Source organism: Acinonyx jubatus, chromosome B4, assembly GCF_027475565.1.
Source record: "Acinonyx jubatus isolate Ajub_Pintada_27869175 chromosome B4, VMU_Ajub_asm_v1.0, whole genome shotgun sequence".
Classification (NCBI taxonomy): domain Eukaryota; kingdom Metazoa; phylum Chordata; class Mammalia; order Carnivora; family Felidae; genus Acinonyx; species Acinonyx jubatus.
Genome location: NC_069387.1, coordinates 50,871,644 through 50,890,925, shown reverse-complemented (window position 1 = coordinate 50,890,925; position 19,282 = coordinate 50,871,644). Strand labels below are relative to the sequence as shown.

The 19,282-nt window shown below is 35.6% G+C and overlaps 1 protein-coding gene across 9 annotated transcripts in view; it reads left to right on the top strand.

Annotated features, from left to right (window-relative positions):
- Window positions 1-19,282, top strand: part of PLCZ1 (phospholipase C zeta 1) — a 147,469-nt gene that overhangs the window by 5,783 nt on the left and 122,404 nt on the right. For 5 of the 9 annotated variants that reach the window (XM_053225900.1, XM_053225901.1, XM_053225897.1 and 2 more), the window contains exons 4-7: window positions 7,628-7,859; window positions 8,892-9,093; window positions 13,477-13,621; window positions 18,273-18,422. In XM_053225900.1, the coding sequence (XP_053081875.1) occupies window positions 7,628-7,859; window positions 8,892-9,093; window positions 13,477-13,621; window positions 18,273-18,422 (729 nt within the window). Of the gene's footprint in view, window positions 1-7,603; window positions 7,860-8,891; window positions 9,094-13,476; window positions 13,622-18,272; window positions 18,423-19,282 lie in introns of all 9 variants that reach the window. The other 4 variants (XM_027035652.2, XM_027035654.2, XM_027035655.2 and 1 more) reach the window with 4 other exon arrangements.

The following is a 19,282-nucleotide window of genomic DNA, read 5'->3' as shown; positions in this document are numbered from 1 at the left end:
AAATACAACGGTTAGGCTTTCTGTGCATTTTATTTATCCCTCTTTTCTTAAACTACTCCTATTCTCACTTCTATGACATCACTTTTTTTTTTTGAAAATTTCTGAACTTTCCTTTTCCATCTGTCCTTAATTTTCTTTCTTTTTACTTTACATATAATTCCTGAACAATCTTATTAACTTTTCTTTTTTTTCCAGTTTTATTGAGATGTAATTGACATATAACATTGTCTTAGTTTTAGGTGTACAACATGATTTGACATACATTGAATTGTATGCATATACTGAAAAGTGATTAACAAGTTTAGCAAACATCCATCAGCTCACATAGGTACAAATTTCTTTTTCTTGTTATTAGAACTTTGAAGATAACTCTTGTAGCAACTTTCAAATATGCAATATGGTATTACTAATTTAGTTACCAGGCTGTGTATTACATCAGCAGAACATGTTATTATATATCCTACATCAGTGTTAGCTATGGTCATCATGTATATTTCATCCCTAGTACTTGTTTATCTTATAATTTCAAAATTGTACCTTTTGACCACTGTCACCCAGTTCTTCCACCCCACCACCCCTGCCTCAGGCAACCATCAGTCTGTTCTCTGTCTCTATTAGATCAGTTTGTTTAGATTCCACATATACGTGAGATCATATAGTATTTGTCTTTCTTTGTCTGACTTACTTCACTACATAAGGGCCTCAAGCTTCATCCATGATGTCAAAATTTATAGAATTTCTTTCTTTTCTATGGAAGAATAATATCTTATTCACATTTTCTTTATTCATCTGTTGATAGACACTTAGGTTGCTTCCATGTCTTGGTTATTGTAAATATGGCTCAAATAAACATGGAGGTACAGATACCTTTTCAAAATAGTGATTTTGTTTCCTTTCACTAAATATCAGGAAATGGAATTGTATGATATGGTAGTTCTATTTTTAATTTTTTGAGTAATCTTCATATTGTTTATAACCCTTATTTGAATTCTTTATTAGGTAAATTGCTTATCTCTGTTTCATTAAGATCTGTTTCTGGGGTTTTATCTTGTTCTTTTATTTGGAACATATTCCTCTATTTCTTCATTTTTTTTTTTTTTTTTTTTTTTTTTTTTTTTTTTTTACTGTCTGTGTTAGTTTCTGTGCATTAGATAGAACAGCCACCTCCACCAGTTTTGAAGGAGTGGCCTTGTTTAGAAGAAGAACCTTATTGTTCATCCCAGACTTAGCTTTTGTTTGTCTCTCAACCTTTGCAATTGTCCAAGCAGCCTGCTTTATTTTTAGTGGCTCCCAGTCACTGAGGGAGTGCCAAGACCCATCAGTGTTCCTAAGGGGAGGATCCCAGTCAGCACCTAGATGTGGGCTGATTAGATCCCTCAGGCAGTAGCTTATAAAGTATACAAACAGACCTCTTTCAGGGAAAGACTGGAAACAAATGTCTCTGTCATCTCCCTCTGCACCAAGCTCCTGAGGGACAACTAGACAAGGATTTTCTCTTTGTTTACCACAATTCTGCTGAACCTGTGAGCACAAACCTCTGAGTGGCAGCTGTAAAAGCTGGAGTGCCAGATATGTACACACACGTGTTTCAGGGAGATATTAGTGATCTGGAGGGAGATAGAGGGAAAGCAGAAAGATGGTACCTACTGGCTTCCCTGGTCTCTGGGGAAGACTGTAGGGCCCCAATACCTGTGTTAGATTAGAAGCATGACTCTCAGGCTATGGCTTTTAAGGTGACCAAGTAGGCCTCTTTCAAGGAAAAACTACATGTTAGTCTATACCTCCGTGCTAAGCTCTGGCGGAGACTAGCCACCAAGAGTCCTTGTGAGCTGTTAAGAACTCTTTACTATAGTTTCGTGGATCTTGTGGACACAAGCCCCAGTGGCCTTCAGAACTAGGTATTTGTAGGACTTATCTCTCAGGTGGAAGTCTTAAAATTTGGGGCATTACAAGTTAGATCCAAACCCTTCACTCCTCAGGGAGTGCTGAGGGTTGTGTGTTCACTCTCAATTATATGTCATCCTGTTGGGGGTGATGTCTGTGGAGAGATTGTGTCTCAGCCTCTCCTACCCATTTTGATATAGAATTTTTTCTCATTTGCTCAATATATAGGCAAGTTAGTTCACTCAGCTAGTTTCCAGGTATCTTTCAGAGGGAATTGTCCCATATATAGCTGTATATTTGGTATGTCTTTGGAAGGAGGTGAGTTCTGGACTTTCCTATGTCACCACCTTGTTGACTTTCAATGGCTTCCATTACTACTTTAACGGGAACAAAGCACAAATTTTCTATCCTGAACAACAAAACCATATACACGCTACTATTTGTTCATCGCCTGCCATATTCTAGGCCCTGTGTTAGGTTTTTGCATGCACTATTTTAACAAACATCCGAGGAAGTCGTTACTAGCCTCTTTTTACACATTAATATATTGAGGTGAGGAATGTTGATATGGTTTATATCATATTACTGTGGAGATTCATATCTGGATCTGTCTGCCTGCAAAATCCTTGTTTTTTCTCCAGTAATACATTAGTCCCACTTCCCATCCCAATCGTCTACTAGTTGTCTTGGCTTAGATGAAGATACTTCAAATTTAATATGTTTAAGTAACCATATTTCCCTTCAAAAGTGTCGTCTTCTCTTTTCTTGGTGATGGAAGCACCATTCTTTCAGTTATCCAAGCCAGAAACCTGGGAGATTCCGGGACTCGTCCTTTTACCTTACCTCCACATCCAATTTTCAAATCTTTTAAGGTGTATTTTATTTCTACACAAAGTCAATTGGTCTCCAACTATTTGCTACTCAAGGCGTGCTCCTCAGACTAGCATTTCTGGCATCCCTTGGGAGCTTGTTAGAAATGTAGCATCAGACGTACTGAAGCTGACTGTGCATTTTAACAAGTCCCTTGGTGACTTATATGTCCATTAAAATTTGAATACCCCTACGAACTGGTTCCTTGCTTTGAATCCTAGCATCTCCCTTCTTTATAGCTGCCATAGTAGTCTTTCTAAAACAAAATCTGTATGATTTACCTCATTAAAGCTCATCAGCAACTCACTGGTTGAGAATGAAGTCTGAGGGCCTCAGGGCCAAGGGCCCCTTGGATACAGTTTTGACTTCACCTTTATCTCTCTCACTGAAGCTTTACTAACATCCTCTCTAATAACCTGTTTTGTACTGTTACGTGTTTATTTACTCTGATCCCAACAATTAGAATAACCCTTCTCCCCATTTTCAGGCAACTATCTTCCTTGTCATTGAAAGCTCATCTCCAGGATCACCTTTTCTATAAAGACTCTCTTTTTGTCTCCAAGAAGAATCACTGAACTTTCTTTGTCTGTTGTGTGTAAAGTTTCTATTATAACACTTTCATACTGGCTTTCCTTTTCTAGAATATGAACGCCCAGAGGGTTCTGATAAGGTGTTGCCTTTACATCCTTATTACCCAATTTCATTTCTGCTTCAAATATTTAGTTAGGAAGAAAGGGAAGACAGAAGACAAAGTTGCTAAGCAGGTTCAAGTAGTATGTGAGGGGCGCCTAATTGGCTTGGTGGGTTATGCGTCTGACTTGATTTTGGCTCAGGTCATGATCTCACAGTTTGAGATTGAGCCCCACATTGAGCTCTGCACTGACAGTGCAGAGCCTGCCTGGGATTCTCTCTCTCCCTCTCTTTCTGCCCCTCCCCGGCTCACATGTGCTTGCTTTCTCTCTCTCTCTCTCTCTCTCTCTCTAAATAAATAAACTTTAACAAAATTTAAAAAAAATAAGTTAATATGTCAGATCCTGTGATATATTTAGAATACTTTGTTTTTAGTGTAATTTTACAGACAAGTTTAAAACACCTCATCTTAATTTAAAAGTAAATTCTATGTTTTGATAGATCAACTTTCTTATATGGTTGTTTATTTTAAGTGACATCTCATCTTTTTACTAGCAAACTAAGCAGTGGAAACCGGGAACAACATGAAAAGCTTTGATTCTGTTCTCTGAAAGTATACTATCAGAATATCAATAGAATTATTTTAATATGTTCTTTTAGCTTCATGTTTTCAACCATACGTTTAAACATACAGTCACTGATGTCCTATGCTAGGGTGGGTCCAGTACTAGGCATTGGAATAAAAAGAATAAAATATCTATCTTCATGGCATTTATGATCTTAAGGTATGAGATATGTTTTTAAATTATACATAAACACTGAATGAGTTTTTTGATAAAGTTCTTTTTATAATGCCTTGTAAAAAAAAAACACTTAATGAATATTTTTTTAAACAAAACTGGCTTCATTACTCTTATTTTATGCTGTACTTATAAATGATTAATATGTAACATTTCTAAAAGCTACAATATTCCCTGAAGTGGAGCCTGGCATTTTGCATATTTTCTATGATGTGTATTTAAAAATATCTTTTCTTATTCTTCCTAGGTTTAGGGATATATTAACTCCTTTATCCAATTAAATGCACATATTTCACCAGAATTACAACATTGTTTAGGTGATAGATCATATTCTGAATACCTCCAGCCAGGCACTCTTTTAGGTACCAAGAGTATAAGAAAAAAAATGGCAAACTTCCTATCCAAGGCAATTCTAGAAGGGATTTAGAAAAAAAAGGCTTTCACTCCAGTGTAATAAACTCTATATAGAAGAAGATGCAGAGTCTTATAAAAACTGAGAGGCAGGGGGATATCTAATGTGGCCTGGGAGAAGACAGGGACTTTGGGAAGACTTCTAGAGTAAGACACTTTTTTCAATAGTCAGTAAAAATAAAAATAAATAAATAAATAAATAAATAAATAAATAAATAAATAAATAAATAAAAAAAATGAAAAAAAGAATGAGTAAAAATTAGTAGGTTAGGAAGTTAAAGAAGGGTATTCCAGACAGAAGAAACAGCCTATTCAGTAGCAAGAGAGCTTGTTATTTATGCTATAACTAATTCAGAGCGCCAAAAGTATGAGGTACAAGGAAGAAAGGAATGAGAGCAGTTGCCATTAGTGACATCTTAAAGGACCCTGGATGCCAGACAATGCAGTTTGGATTTTGTCTGGAAGACAAAAAAGAAATACTGAGCAATTTAAGAGGTGGTTGAAGGGATTGGATTTGTATTTTGCGCAATTTAATTTTGCTTATATACTGTCAATATGCACAGTGGTGTATTGATTGACATGTATGTCTTTCTTCCTGCTGCTTTTCTGTGGGATTGGGGACAATTGACATATGATTTCTGAACTCCATTTTCCTCCTACAGGGGAGATATTAAATTAATACATTGTTATTCTATCTGCTTCAGCCACTATTATGTGTCTCAGTCCTCAGATTTGAATCTTTCTTGCTCATCACTTTCCTTCTTCCCTCTTCCCCTGCTGCCAATGCTGTTACCCAGACTCCATGATTAGTGACTTCTGTTGCTTTCCATTTCCTTCTCTTTCTACTAAAATTAAAACTTCCCATCTTCAGTAATACAATTTTCACGTGTTGTGTGGGGTTTTTAATTTTTGGCAATTTAATTAATTTTTGATGGTTGACTCCTTTGGGTAGGATCAATTACAGCAATTATTTGGATTTGTGAAATTTTGTTTGAACTCTACACCTTTAATGCTTTCTAGTATCAGATGGCAACTTTGATCTTTTGGGAAAAACAAAACAGAACAAGTCAGATTGCCAAGTTTAAACCTTGCCCGAAAGTAATAAAACTGTTATTACTTAGTGGATAATGTATTTTATTTTACACTGCTATTTAGTAGGACTGTAATTTTTAATTTATACAATTTTATATAACAAAATTTTCAGGAATTATGGGCGCACTTTGGTTTTTATGGGCTTGTTAAAGATCTTATAACAAATTATGAGTGGGATGGGGCTAAAATAAAGTAAATTTAATTCTATAACATTGACTTATGTAGACTTCAAATTCCAGAATTTAAAAATAGTAAGTCGAATCTTGTTAGTCAACTAAGATAAATTGATAATATGAATTACTCTAAGATTACATAATTTTAAGGAGCTATTTTAATGAGCTCTGGGCCCAATTTGACAACCATAGATCCCAGCCTTTCTGTCAAACTTATCTCCGTCTCATTCCCACCTGGGGCTTTATTTCAGTCCCTGCTTCTGCAAGTTGCTTCGTACACATGGATTAATGTTCCTTTGTGAACTGAACTGGTGCTCTTCCTGTTTGATTCCCAGCTCCGACTGCCTCTTGGATCCCTCATATCAAACTGGTGTACTACTGAAATTTTGCTGATGAAATGAATAGATCATTTCCAGCATGTTTACCCCCTGTTGTACCCTGGGGATTCATTTTATAGGCACAAGTGCAAAAGAGGAAACACTAGGCTGGATGATGTGAGGGAAGCAGAACTTGATAAAATATAACCATACATTGATATTTGCAGCTACCATTTAATGTATCTCTAGTCCTCACAGCAATTTGATGACATAGGTAGTGCTATCCTCACTATGCAGATGAAGCTCAGAGAGTTTAATTTAATTATGAAGCTCAGAGTTTAATTTATATGTCCCAAGTTCCCATCTATTTTGGAGCTAGGAATGTAATGTTAGCTCCTTCTACTTACAAATTGTCAGATTTCACATTACAATGGCCCTTCAACACATGTTCCTTGTACTCAAGCTCTTTACAATGTAATGAGAAAGAATGTCAATAAATAGCCTCTTTTGAAATTAAATTTCCTTCTAAGGTATACTTCCTATACCCCCCATTTTTTTTTTTTTGTAAATGATTCTACTAGTTTTTATTCTAACTCTCCCTGATTCTAGACATTCCTGACTTCTCTCTGTCATGCATGTAAAATTTAATAAGTTGAGTCCTTCTGACTTCTCTGTTCATAATTTTGCTGATACCAGTTCTTTTGTTTCTACTCACCACCTCCTGCCTGGATTGCATCTTCTCTGATCCATCTTACAGTTCTATCTCTTCCAATTGGTTATGCAAACTAATCATTCTAAGCTTTTACTTCTGCTAGTCATTTTGCTACTCAGAAACCTCACAGTGTTTCTGTTACTTTTAGTAACTGGACCCAGCCCACTTTGTCTCTGTCTCATAAAGTTCAAACCTGAATTTTCCAGAAGAGCCAGGTGAATCCACTCTTTCTTATTGGAACCTAACTTGTTTGTCCCTGCCCCCAATTCTTCAGTGATTATGTACATTCCACTTCCTTAAGATACATAACTACTGCATTTACTGTAGTATTACTGCCACTATTGGAGTTTCTGTAGCTTACAGTGAGCTTGAATGTCTGATTTACTCTGACGTTTACACATACCTGTGGCATGAGATTACATACTGTCTGGTTTTAAGAAGGTACTGAAGGAGAGTGGAAGAGAAAAATGAAATGTATAATTGAAAGACAACCTAGAATCCTGGTGATTTCCCACACCTTTTTCCATTCCCAATGTGGCCACTGGGTTTTAGGTGGTGATTTTTCACTTTGGCGTCATTTCATGCAGTTTTATAGATTTTATTTGAGATGTGAATCCAATGTAAGATTCATCTTCCTTCACATATTAGTTGTTTTATATATTATACAAATACTCTAACTCATTTATTTTGTGTTTTTTATATTCACCATGTGAGCCCACCAGTCATTTTTTTTAGTAGGATAATGACAGGCTGAAGCAAGGAAGAATCACCATAGAAGAATTTAGATCAATTTATCGACTTATTGCGCACAGAGAAGAAATTGTTGAGATTTTCAACACGTATTCTGGTAACCAGAAATTTCTTGTTGAAAAAAACCTGCTCCAATTTTTGATACAAGAACAGTATATACTTGACATGAGTCAAAATATTGCTTTTGAGATCATTCAGAAATATGAGCCTATTGAAGAAGGTATGCTTGCATTTCAAAGTTTTATCAAATATTTAAATGCAATGTACTCTTTATGAATTACAGTTCTCAAATTCAAATTTTTGAATGGGTCAAATTTGTTCTCGATAAAATAAAATATTGGCAGTTTTATTTCTATATTTTATAGACTGTATCTAAAGCTTTTAGGAAACTACATTGTGTAAACAATTACATTCTTTCCTACCTCATTGTCCAGCTTCTTCTTCTTCTTCTTTTTTTTTTTTAACTGCTTCAGTATATCTCGTAAGTGTTCAGAAATGAGCTTAGGCCTGGAAAGCAGGATGAAATTCTGTTATGTGTACTGTAATGAAAGAAAGCATGTTCACTTTCATTAATAAGAGGAAAACCAAGTAATAGGCAGTTTTCTACTTTCATACATTACATTATTGAAAATATATAGAAATATTAAATTAGCTAAGTGAAAACTATTCTAGGAAATGAATAAAATATTACAAAATTACTACTTTCTCCATTGTCTATACACGTAATTGTCTACAACATTTCATAAACATTAAATTTTGTTTGCTCTTCCTTCACTTTTGAATATAATCATCTGGTCTAAACTAAATGGCCATCTAAGCTAATAATGTATCAGAGAAAACTAATCTAGGTGATCAGTGGCCAGACCACTGAATACACTTGAGTTAGTGGGGAGAGAGTAAAAAATTAGCAGGAGGCAGACTTCTGGGGTTCTGCAATGTTTTGTTCTTTGAGCTGGGTGCTGGTTTTCTAGATGTTTAGCTTATGGAATTTCATTGGCCTATGATATATGTATTTTCTTGTATGTATTTTTAAAATATTAAAAATCAGAGATTAAATAATATACTCTCTACTTGAATGTTGATATAGAACAACTAAGGGTACTCATTAGAAAAAAAATTTGTTTCTACAGTAAAATTAGAAATAGTATCATTATTAATTTTAAATATTTTAGAAATATGCTTTACTATTGAATAAGTGAGATGTAATTTTTATACAGTTAACGTTATTTCTGCATCCTTTTATTTTTTATAGTTAAGAGAGCACATCGGATGTCATTTGAAGGTTTTATAAGATACATGGGTTCATCTGAATGTCTAATATTTAAACCTGATTGTGGAAGAGTTTATCAAGATATGACTCAACCACTAAATGATTATTTTATTTCAAGTTCACATAATACCTACTTGATATCTGACCAGTTACTGGGACCAAGTGACCTTTGGGGATATGTAAGGTATTTATTTTGATTTTTATAACCATTACATCTTAAAACACTTGGAATTTCCAATAAGTGGTAATTCACAGTGAAAGTAGGCTTGCATGTTGTACAAAAACATAGGAAAAAGAAATTTTGATTTGTGCATCTCTTGGAGAGCCATCCTTTGGGTGGCTATATAATTATTCTGTGTTTTAGTATCATTCATTTTCCTTCTAATTCTGTCTGTTGACCTCCTCTGCTTGGCTATTGGCCCAAGGTTTCCTGAATAATTTGGATATTTCTTATAGAAAATCATATGAAGAAGAATTTTCTTATCTTATTTAGCCAAGACAGCTCAGATTTCCAAAAATGTGGTTAAAATTAATTCCCAGACATCAACACACAATGCTATAAGTGAAATCAACACATAAATAGATAAATTTTATACTTCGGCATTTATAGATGATAGATAGATAGATAGATAGATAGATAGCTAGATAGATGATAGATTTACATAGCTTAAAAGCAATTCATTATACACCTCTAATTTTGCATTCTACAATGTATCACACTGTCAATACCAGTCTTCAATTTAGTCAGCCAGCTTAGAATACATTGGTGAACAAAATTTTCAGAGCTGCTATGCTCATGTGTTCATGAGAATAGACATAATAAGCAGGTAAACAGATATAGTCATATAGAGAAAGTGAACTAGTGTAACATAACAGGGTGGGGGGTGTTACTTTAGTTAAAGGGTTAGGAAAGGCTTCTCAAGAGGTGATATAGTTTGGTCTGAGTGATGATAAAGAGGAAACCTCAGAAATTCTTTGTAGGAAGGGCATGCTAAATCAAAGAAATAGTAAGTGCTTAGCATGTTCAAATGAGAGAAAGCAAGTGTGTCTGGAAACAAGTGGAGAATGAAGAGAGGTGAGTTTGAGGAAGTAGACAGGACTAGTTTATGAGAGCCTTTGAGGCCACGGAAGGGAGACTGGATTTTATTCCAGTGGTATTGGGAAGCAATTGGAGAGGTTTTCCTTAAAACAATGTCATAATTTATTTACTTTTTACTGTGCAGGAAAGACTGATGGTGCAAAAGTGGAGGTAAAAGATGATTGGGGAAGATATTGTAATGGTGCAGGTGGTGATGGTTATTTAGAAGATGAATTCATGAGGCAGGTGTTGAGATCAGTGGTTGAATTTGAAATATTTTAAGAAGGCAGAGCCACGAAGACTTATCAGGTGATTTGAAGAGAGGTGTGAGGGAAAGAGAGTACAGTCAAGATTTTGGCCTGATGACTTAGCACATGGCGATACTATCGACAGAGATAGTGAAGCATGAGGAAGCTGTTGTAGGGTGTGAGGCAAAAGCAAGAATGCAGTAGTTTCCACATTCAGCTGAGATACCAATTCATTATCAATTGGCTAGGTTGGGGGTGCCTGGGTGGCTCAGTCGGTTAAGCTTCCGACTCTTGATTTTGGCTCAGGTCATGATCTCCTGGTTCCTGAGTTCAAGCCCCATTTCAAGCCCCACATTGGGGCTGGCAGTGTAGAGCCTGCCTGGAATTCTCTCTCTCCCTTTCTCTCTGTGCCTCCCCCATTCATGATCTCTCCCTCTCTCTCAAATAGAAAGAAAGAAAGAAACATTTGAAAAAGTGGCTAGGTCAGACAGTCAGTTAAGCGTATGTGTCTGGGACTTGGAAGAAATATCCAGACTAGAAAAATAAAATTGGAAGTCATCATCATATAGATGATATTCAAAGCTATGTGACTGGTTGACATAATTAAGGAAAACATGGATAGAAAAGATATCTTATAATTCCATGATAATATCAAACTTACAAATAAACATAGCTTCTCCAGTTGAAAAAAGAAAACACATAAATCCACAAGCTCAGAAATTATCCATTTAAAAATCTATAAGAAATCATAGCTATACTTTCATTACAGAAATTTCTACTCACACTTAATTATTTTTTAAAACAGAAAATATGCATTTTAATCACGTTGATTTAGAAATGCAGAAAATTTACTTTTGAATGAAGAAAATGTTCCACCCAACTAAACATTTAAATTTGAATTTAATTGTATTTTTTCCTCTGTTTGTTTACCCACTTGTGAAAGATACAGTCTTAGAATGCAAGTTTTTCAAAATTTCTCTATTCATCAGAGGTGGTATAATGTAATGTTTATTGATTAATGTTAAGCTTCTGGTGCTGATCTTTCCTCTCTTTCACTCCTCTGTCAATTATGACAGATACAACCTCTTTGAGTCTCAACTTCTTCATCTCTAAAAAAGGAAAACTAGCATTAACTGCCTTATAGCATAATCCATGAAAAGCCCCTTAAACTTATTGAAATGGAATATTTTTTACTGAGTGACAGAAAAATTTCTATTATTCATTTCTAAAAAGGGCACTCAGTGTGAAATAGTAGAATGTGGCTTCCACAACACCACTGGGGAAGACACAACTTCCTTTTTTGTGCCTCTGAATAAAAGGAGTCGGCCTGACACAGTGCAATCCACTCAAATCATTTTTGCTGGGGACCAAACCATGCACTTGAAATAAGCAGTTTGGTAAAGTTTGGCTTGATCTAAGGATAAAAAATTAAAGTTATGTAGAGAAGTAGCAAGAACCAGTATTTGTCACGTTGTCCTTCATGAAAAGTTTTCTTTCACAATTTTGTTTTTGGTAAGTTTTTGTTTTCCCAGCAGAGCGTTTATTCTCTGGTAGCAGCCCAGAGTACTGATATGCTGTAGTGATAAAAAGGGCAAGACAATTTACTTTGCCAATCAACCAAATAATGCAAACATTTTTAAATGGCAATTAATAGAGTTTACAAATAGATATTGCTTCTTCTCCAATTTAAAATCTAAATACATAAGTAAATCCACAAGATGAGAAACACATTCATTTTGAATTCTACAAATACAGCCCAATTGAGGACTTGTATGTAAAATTAGACAGTCACCTTATTCACCCATGGAAATATCTATAGGTAAATATGATTTTCTTAGAAGAACATTCTAGGTCATTTCTCCAACACAAGGACAAGCAGACTAACAAAACTCTGAAATTTTCCATTACAGTGCATCACTATAGACGTGAATAAAGCCATGTGCACTTAAAAAGTACAACCAAAGTGGTCTTAAACCTCAAGAAATAATTTATTAATTATTTAATTTTATATTTTCCATTGTTTCAGAAAATATAGATGAGATTTGCAAATTTTCTTCCCCTCTAATCCTCTACTTCCTCAGATTACCTCCATCTTTTGTCTATATTATTCCCGAGGAGCATAAGGTCTCTATGTTTTTAATTCAACACCTGGACTTTGGGGGTCATAATTGCTTTAGTTTTTCTCAGTTAACACTCCTACGTAAATATTTCTCATGTCATCTACTTTGAAAATAGACTAAATTTGACCCCCCAAAGAAGTATTAAATTGAAAAGGTCTATTTTCTCATATGGTCTCTGATACTCTATATTTCTGTTTGTAAGAACTGTTGATTCTGTATCAAGTACTTGGTGCTGGGACCACACTCCCTTCTGTTATAGCTGAGGTCAGGGTTTTTCAGGTCTTCATATTTGAGGTCAGATCATTCTTTGCTGTGGGGGCTGTTTCTGTGCATGGTAAAATGTTTAGCAGTAACCCTGGCTTCTACCCACTAGATGTCAGTTGCAAATCTCCTTTCTATTCCAAGTTGTGGCCCAAAAGTGTCTCCAGACATTGCCAAATGTCTCCTAGGAGACAAAATTGTCCTTACGGAAGACCACTGGACAAGAAACAGGGGGATAACCCAATATTCTTCTTGGAAAACAAGTGTTAACTTGGTTTTCTATGAGAAAAATATCTCCATGTATGTCAGGGGACTTCTTTGATCTACTCCCTGACCCATGGCTATCTATTCTAAGATCCTGGGTCTCAGGTCAGCCTTCTTTTCATTCAATCTCTCTTCCAAGATTGTATTTTAGGAGATCACTCTGTCTGCCTTCCACGTTTCTTCTTACATCCCTATAATTCCCATTTTTTTTTTACTAAAAACACAATAAATGTTTATCGATAGTGAACTATATATAACAAACATTTTTTTGAGATTGAAATTTTAGTTCCTGCCCTTGTAGAAATTAGAGTATAAGGAATAGGGAGAAATTGGAGGATTCAGAGTCAACAGCACTACACGTCGCACCATCCTGATGGTGCTGGAACTGGGGTTGGTACATATCGCTTCCACCTCAGGCTGTGCTCACAGAAAATAAGAAGAAAAGTGTGTTCAGTTTAACACAACAACTTGTCTTTATTATGGATTCAGTTCTGCATTTATTGCAAAATCACAAATAGTCTTTGTGATTTTTCATACTGTGGTATATATTTTTAACGATCCAGAATTGACCATTTATTTTGTTTAAATTTTGTTAGTGCCCTTGTGAAAGGATGCCGTTGTCTGGAAATTGACTGCTGGGATGGATCACAAAATGAACCTGTTGTATACCATGGTTATACACTCACCAGCAAGCTTTTGTTTAAAACAGTTATCCAAGCAATACACAAATATGCATTCTTAGTACGTGCGTATCTTTGTTAAATTATAGTTATCTAAACACGATATAATTTACTTGCTTCAAAATCCTATAATGCTTGGCCTTAGTTTAGATCAGTGATATTTCAAATTGTGTGTTATGATTTTTGTAGTATATAGTTAAAGGTAGATTTACTGAAGTTAATCTCAGGTAGTAAGATGCATGTTTCAGGAAATTTTTTGTTTAATTACATATTATATATATACTATATATATAGTATATATATATATTATATATATATATATAGTATATATATATTATATATATATATATATATATATAGTGTGTGTGTGTATGTGTGTGTATTGTGTCACAATGTAAAATATATTTCTTACCATGAGTTGAGTTACAGACAAAAAATGTTTGAGAAATACTGGTCTATATAATAGTAAATATTTTACCAATATTCAATTACCTTACTTTCAATACATGAGATAAAATGTGTCAAAAATGTGTTATATAGATTGTTGACATTTTTTATGACTATGATGGCAGCTATTCATACAGCAGAGAATGTTTTTTTTAAAGCTTATTTTTTTGAGAGAGAGAGAGAGAGAGCGTGCACACAAGCAAGGGAGAGGCAGAGAGAGAGAGAGACAGAGGATCCGAAGGGGGCTATGCGCTGACGACAGAGAGCCCGATATGGGGCTTGATCCCCTAAACCATGAGATCATTACCTGAGCTGAAGTTGGACACTTAACCGACTGAGCCACCCAGGGACCCCAAGCAAAGTATGCTTAGAAGTTTATTTGGGGTTTTAAAATTATTGTTAGATTTATTAAAGTTATGGATTCAAAGATCTAGTTCTTCTGAGCACTTCTAAATTCAGCCTACAAATAAATTAGTCTATAAATTGAGTAGGATTGAATGGGTTTTAACAATCACTCAATTTTATTATTTTTATTTATTTATTTATTTTTAAAATTTTTTTAATGTTTTATTTATTTTTAAGACAGAGAGAGACAGAGCATGAGTGGGGATGGGGTAGAGAGAGAGGGAGACACAGAATCCGAAGCAGGCTCCAGGCTCCGAGCTCTCACACAGAGCCCAACGCGAGGCTCGAACTCATGAACCATGAGATCATGACCTGAGCCAAAGTTGGACGCTCAGCCAACTGAGCCACCCAGGTGCCCACAATCACTCAATTTTAAATAAGACTTGGTTTTATTTACAAACATGGCTAATTAAGCACCTTTAGGTATTTTAAATTATTTTTAGAAAGTTAGAATTTTTGTTTCTTTCTTAAGTACTTCAATTGCTGTGCCATTGAAGAGATTTAACAAAATCATTGAGTACTTAAACAGTGCATATCTAAGAAATTAAAACTTAGAATTTGATAAACCTAAAGTTCTCAGTAGGTCAATACATTATCTATAAATATAAACATAACTTAAAAATCACAAATTTAAATCAACTGCCTTATTATTTGAGAGTACAAAATACTAAAAATGTGCAAAGTATTCATATAAAATATGGAACATTTCTATTTTTAGTATAAAACATTGATATATGGCATTGATTCTCTTATGATTTCTAAATTCTCTGATGATTTCTAAATTTATACCTCTACCCCAATTTCTCCCTTGAACTCCATACAATATAGACATGTACATGTTTGACATCTCCACTTGCATATTTAACAGAACATTTTTAGAACTGACCCCAGATCTTCCTCTTCCTCCCATGGTCTTCCCCATCTCAGTTACTGCTAACTCCTGAGTTCAAGCCTAAATTGTTGTTGTCAACTTTAATCCTCCTCCCCTCATTTCTCTCCAATCCTTAAAGAAGTTCTTTAGCAAATCCTCTTGGGTCTATTTTCAAAATATACACTGAGTTTAACCCCTCCTCCCCATTCTCACTGTCACTGTGCTGAATAACTGACATCGCCTCTCACTTGGATTATTGCAGTGGCTTCTTATCCAATGTTCCTGCTTTTTTTCCCTGTCCCCCTGCAGTTTTATCTTAATGTTTCAGTCAGAGTGACTTTTTGGTAGGTCAAATAATGTCATTCCGCTTCTCAAAACCTTCAGTCCCACTCAAAACGTTCAGTCCCACAAACTAAAAGCCATGTTTAACCTGTTTTCTCTTACCTCCAACTTCTACTCGTCTCTCCCTTATGCACATGGCCATGCTAGCTTCCTTACTCTTCTCCAGACACATCTCAGGGCCCTTGCAACTCCTATTCCCTTTATCTGAAATACTCTTCCCAAATATTTGCATAGCAGACCCTCTCACTTCATTCAGGGTGGGTAACTGAGGAAATAGAGGCAATCTTAAAATTCAAAGGCCTCAAAAGGATGGAAACCCCTACGGTTTTTAAGACTCGAAGAGAAAAAGATGGAATGAAAAAAAAAAAGCTTTGAGTCACACTCAATGAGACTTCTCAGTTGAACAGGGTGACTCATTTTTGCAGCAAAGGTTAGAATGAAGCTTCAATTTTCTACTTGAGATAGTCACCATTAATTTGGGGAAGAGAGAGCAGTAAGATAAAATAAATTTGATAATTATGATGAGGTAAGAACTTTGGGTACAGTTGCTGGCACCTGTAACTTACTAGAAGCAAGCATATAAGAAGTCTAAATTTTTAAGGGAATTACATTGCCAAAAACACAACACAATACAACAGAATAAAATAAAACACAACTCTGACTCTTAGGTGAGCCTTAAAACAACTCTTGGTCAAGAAGTGAGCTGCAAAAGTTGCCTGACATTAAGGAAAGCAAATTACTCAGCAGCTACTTTAGATGTGGCCAAGGATATGGGGCACCTGGGTGGCTCAGTTGGTTAATGTCTGACTCTTGGTTTCGGCTCAGGTCATGATCTCATGGTTTGTGAGTTCAAGCTCTGAATCGGGCTCTATGCTGACACCGTGGAGCCTGCTTGAGATACTTTCTCTCCCTCTCTCTCTCTCTCTCTCTCTCTCTCTCTTTTCTTTCTCTCCCCCCTTTTGCTTTCTCAAAATAAATAAATAAACTTAAAAAAATAAAAAAAGAAGAAGAAGAAAAAATGTGGCCAAGGATAAAAAACAAGAGGGCCTTCCCTGAAGGTGGAGCCAAGGACCACAGAAGACCCCCCCCCCCCAAAAAAAAAGATCAACTCTCCCCAGTTAGTGCAGTCAGGGCTAATTGAAAAACCTCTCTGCTAGGATATCACTTTGCCTAGTTTTAAAATCACTTTTTATATTTGGGAAAAATTTTTACACTGTTCTCTTGATGTTAGAGTCAGTGTATATGGGAATAGGTATGAGGTTATGATAGTAGGCTGAATAAGTGCCCACAAAAGTTCTAATTCCTGGATCCTGTAAATGTTATTTTATTTGGAAAAAGAGTCTTTGCAAATTTGATGAAATCAAGGACCTAGAGATGAGGAGATTATCCTGGTTGAGCTGGGTAGGCTCTAATGCCATACAGAGGAGGAGATGATATGAAGATGAGGGGCAGAGATGGGAGTGATATGGCCACAGTCAAGGAATAGAACCACCAACCACCAAAAGCTGTAAAAGGCAAGGAATAGATCTCCCTTAGAGCCTTCTCCCGCCTTGATTTTAGCTGGTGAAACAGATTTTAAAATTGTGGCCCCAAGAATTGTGAAACACTAAATTTCCATTGTTTCAGGCAACCAAGTTTTTGGTAAATTGCTATAGTAGCCACAAGCTACTAATATACTCAGACATTAAACAAGCATAATGTCCTATTCAAAACTCTGTGATAATGCAAGGACCTTGCAAGTCCTTGGCTTGTTTACAAATTGGTAAATTTGTGTCCTAGTAATTATATAGGCTGAAAAATCTCTTTGTAAAGTAATCTTTACTTAATAGATTCTCTTTATTATTATATCCTTATCTTTGTTTCTAATTATAAAGCAATGAGTTTTGATTGTAGAATTTAAAACTAAAAAAGTAGAAAATTAAGTTTCCTCTACTTACTGGTGTTAAACTTTTCCCTTCACATTTAAAAATATCGAGGGGTGCCTGGGTGACTCAGTCAGTTGTGCGTCTGGCTTTGGCTCAGGTCATGATCTCCCAGTTTGTGGGTTTGAGCCCCGTATCAGGCTCTGTGCTGACAGCTTAGAGCCTGGAGCCTGCTTTGAATTCTGTGTCTTCCTCTTTCTCTGCTCCTCCCCTGCTCATGCTCTGTCTCTCTCCTTCAAAAAGAAATAAAAACATTAAAAAAATTAGAATTAAAAAATATCTAAATATATATATGATAAGCCAACATATATATGCTTCAAATATTAATGTGTAGAATTTTACTCTTCAGCAACTTGTATTTTTCCTCGTAAGACTATATTATAGATAACTTCCTATAGCAGTATATATAGCACTACCTCCTTCTTACCAGGTTTGTATCATTCCTTTAAGGAGATGTGGCATAATTTATTTAAACAAGTACCAACTGTTGGATGCTTCCGTTGTTGCCTATATTTCTACTATAAACAGTAACAATCTTCCTTTTTATACAGAGTTAATGTTCCCTGTTATGTCAAACTCAAAAGTACTTTCAGTTTAAAGAATACTTATTTTGCAAAGGTACAGAATGTTGAATGTAAGTCTTAAGATAGATTAATTGCTTGTTAATTGCATTACAATCATTGAGGAGTTCTGATCAGTAACCGTAGTAATGGTTAATTTTTTAGACATCTGACTACCCAGTGGTGCTCTCTTTAGAAAATCACTGCTCCCCTTCCCAACAAGAAGTGATGGCAGACACTTTGCAGTCTGTTTTTGGAGATGCCTTGCTTTCTGATATGCTTGATGATTTTCCAGACAAACTACCTTCACCAGAGGTAACATTTTGTCTGAGAAGCTCAGGTTAATCAAAAACGTAAAAGCATGTCACTATGATTGTTGATCCATAAAACTGGGTTAGAGATCAATGAAAATTCTTAGCCTTGAGCCATTATAGGGGTGTGTCTTTGCAATGTTTTGCCTGGGAAATGTTCCCGTGAGCATTTAGGTAAATATATTTTGAGAAAGAGAATATATGGAGATAAACATAAAAACTCACATTTTTATTGTGTGTCCTAGCCCCATGAGTCCAAAGTTTCAAGTCAGTTAATATTGGGCCAGAGGGATTTGGTAGGTTTTATAGGCAAAGGCTCAGAATGGGGCAAAAATTTGGGTTGTAAATAGAGCTTGTGTCTAATTCCTTAGCATCTGGATGGGAGGTTTTGTTTTGTTTCGTTTTGTTTTGTTTTTTAATCTGCTTTTTTCAGTTTCCCTGTCTCTTATGGGCCCCTTTCCATTTTCAGTTAAGCATACTCAAGTCCTTGGTTTAAAAAAACAACTCCATTCTAGCCTCATGGTTTTGATCTCTCTTCGGCTATCTTTTTATTATTTGTCTCAACCCAAATTTCCACTTTCTCATCTCCTCACAACCCAGCTTCCTCTTCCACCTGCACCTCAGTAAGTATCTCATTGTCCTCAGAGACTTTCCTACTGGTAAATTCTAACAGAGCTCTTGCAGTCACCATCTGCCTTGTTTCCTTCGTGACATTCAATCATGGGAAGCCTTCTTCCTTTCCTTGAAACACTCTCTTCCATAATGCCACATATTTTAGGTTTTCCTCATTTTTCTCTGACCAGTTCTTTTTAGTTTCCTCTGCCAGCCTACTCTCCTCACCTCAAATGTCATCGGGTGATAAAC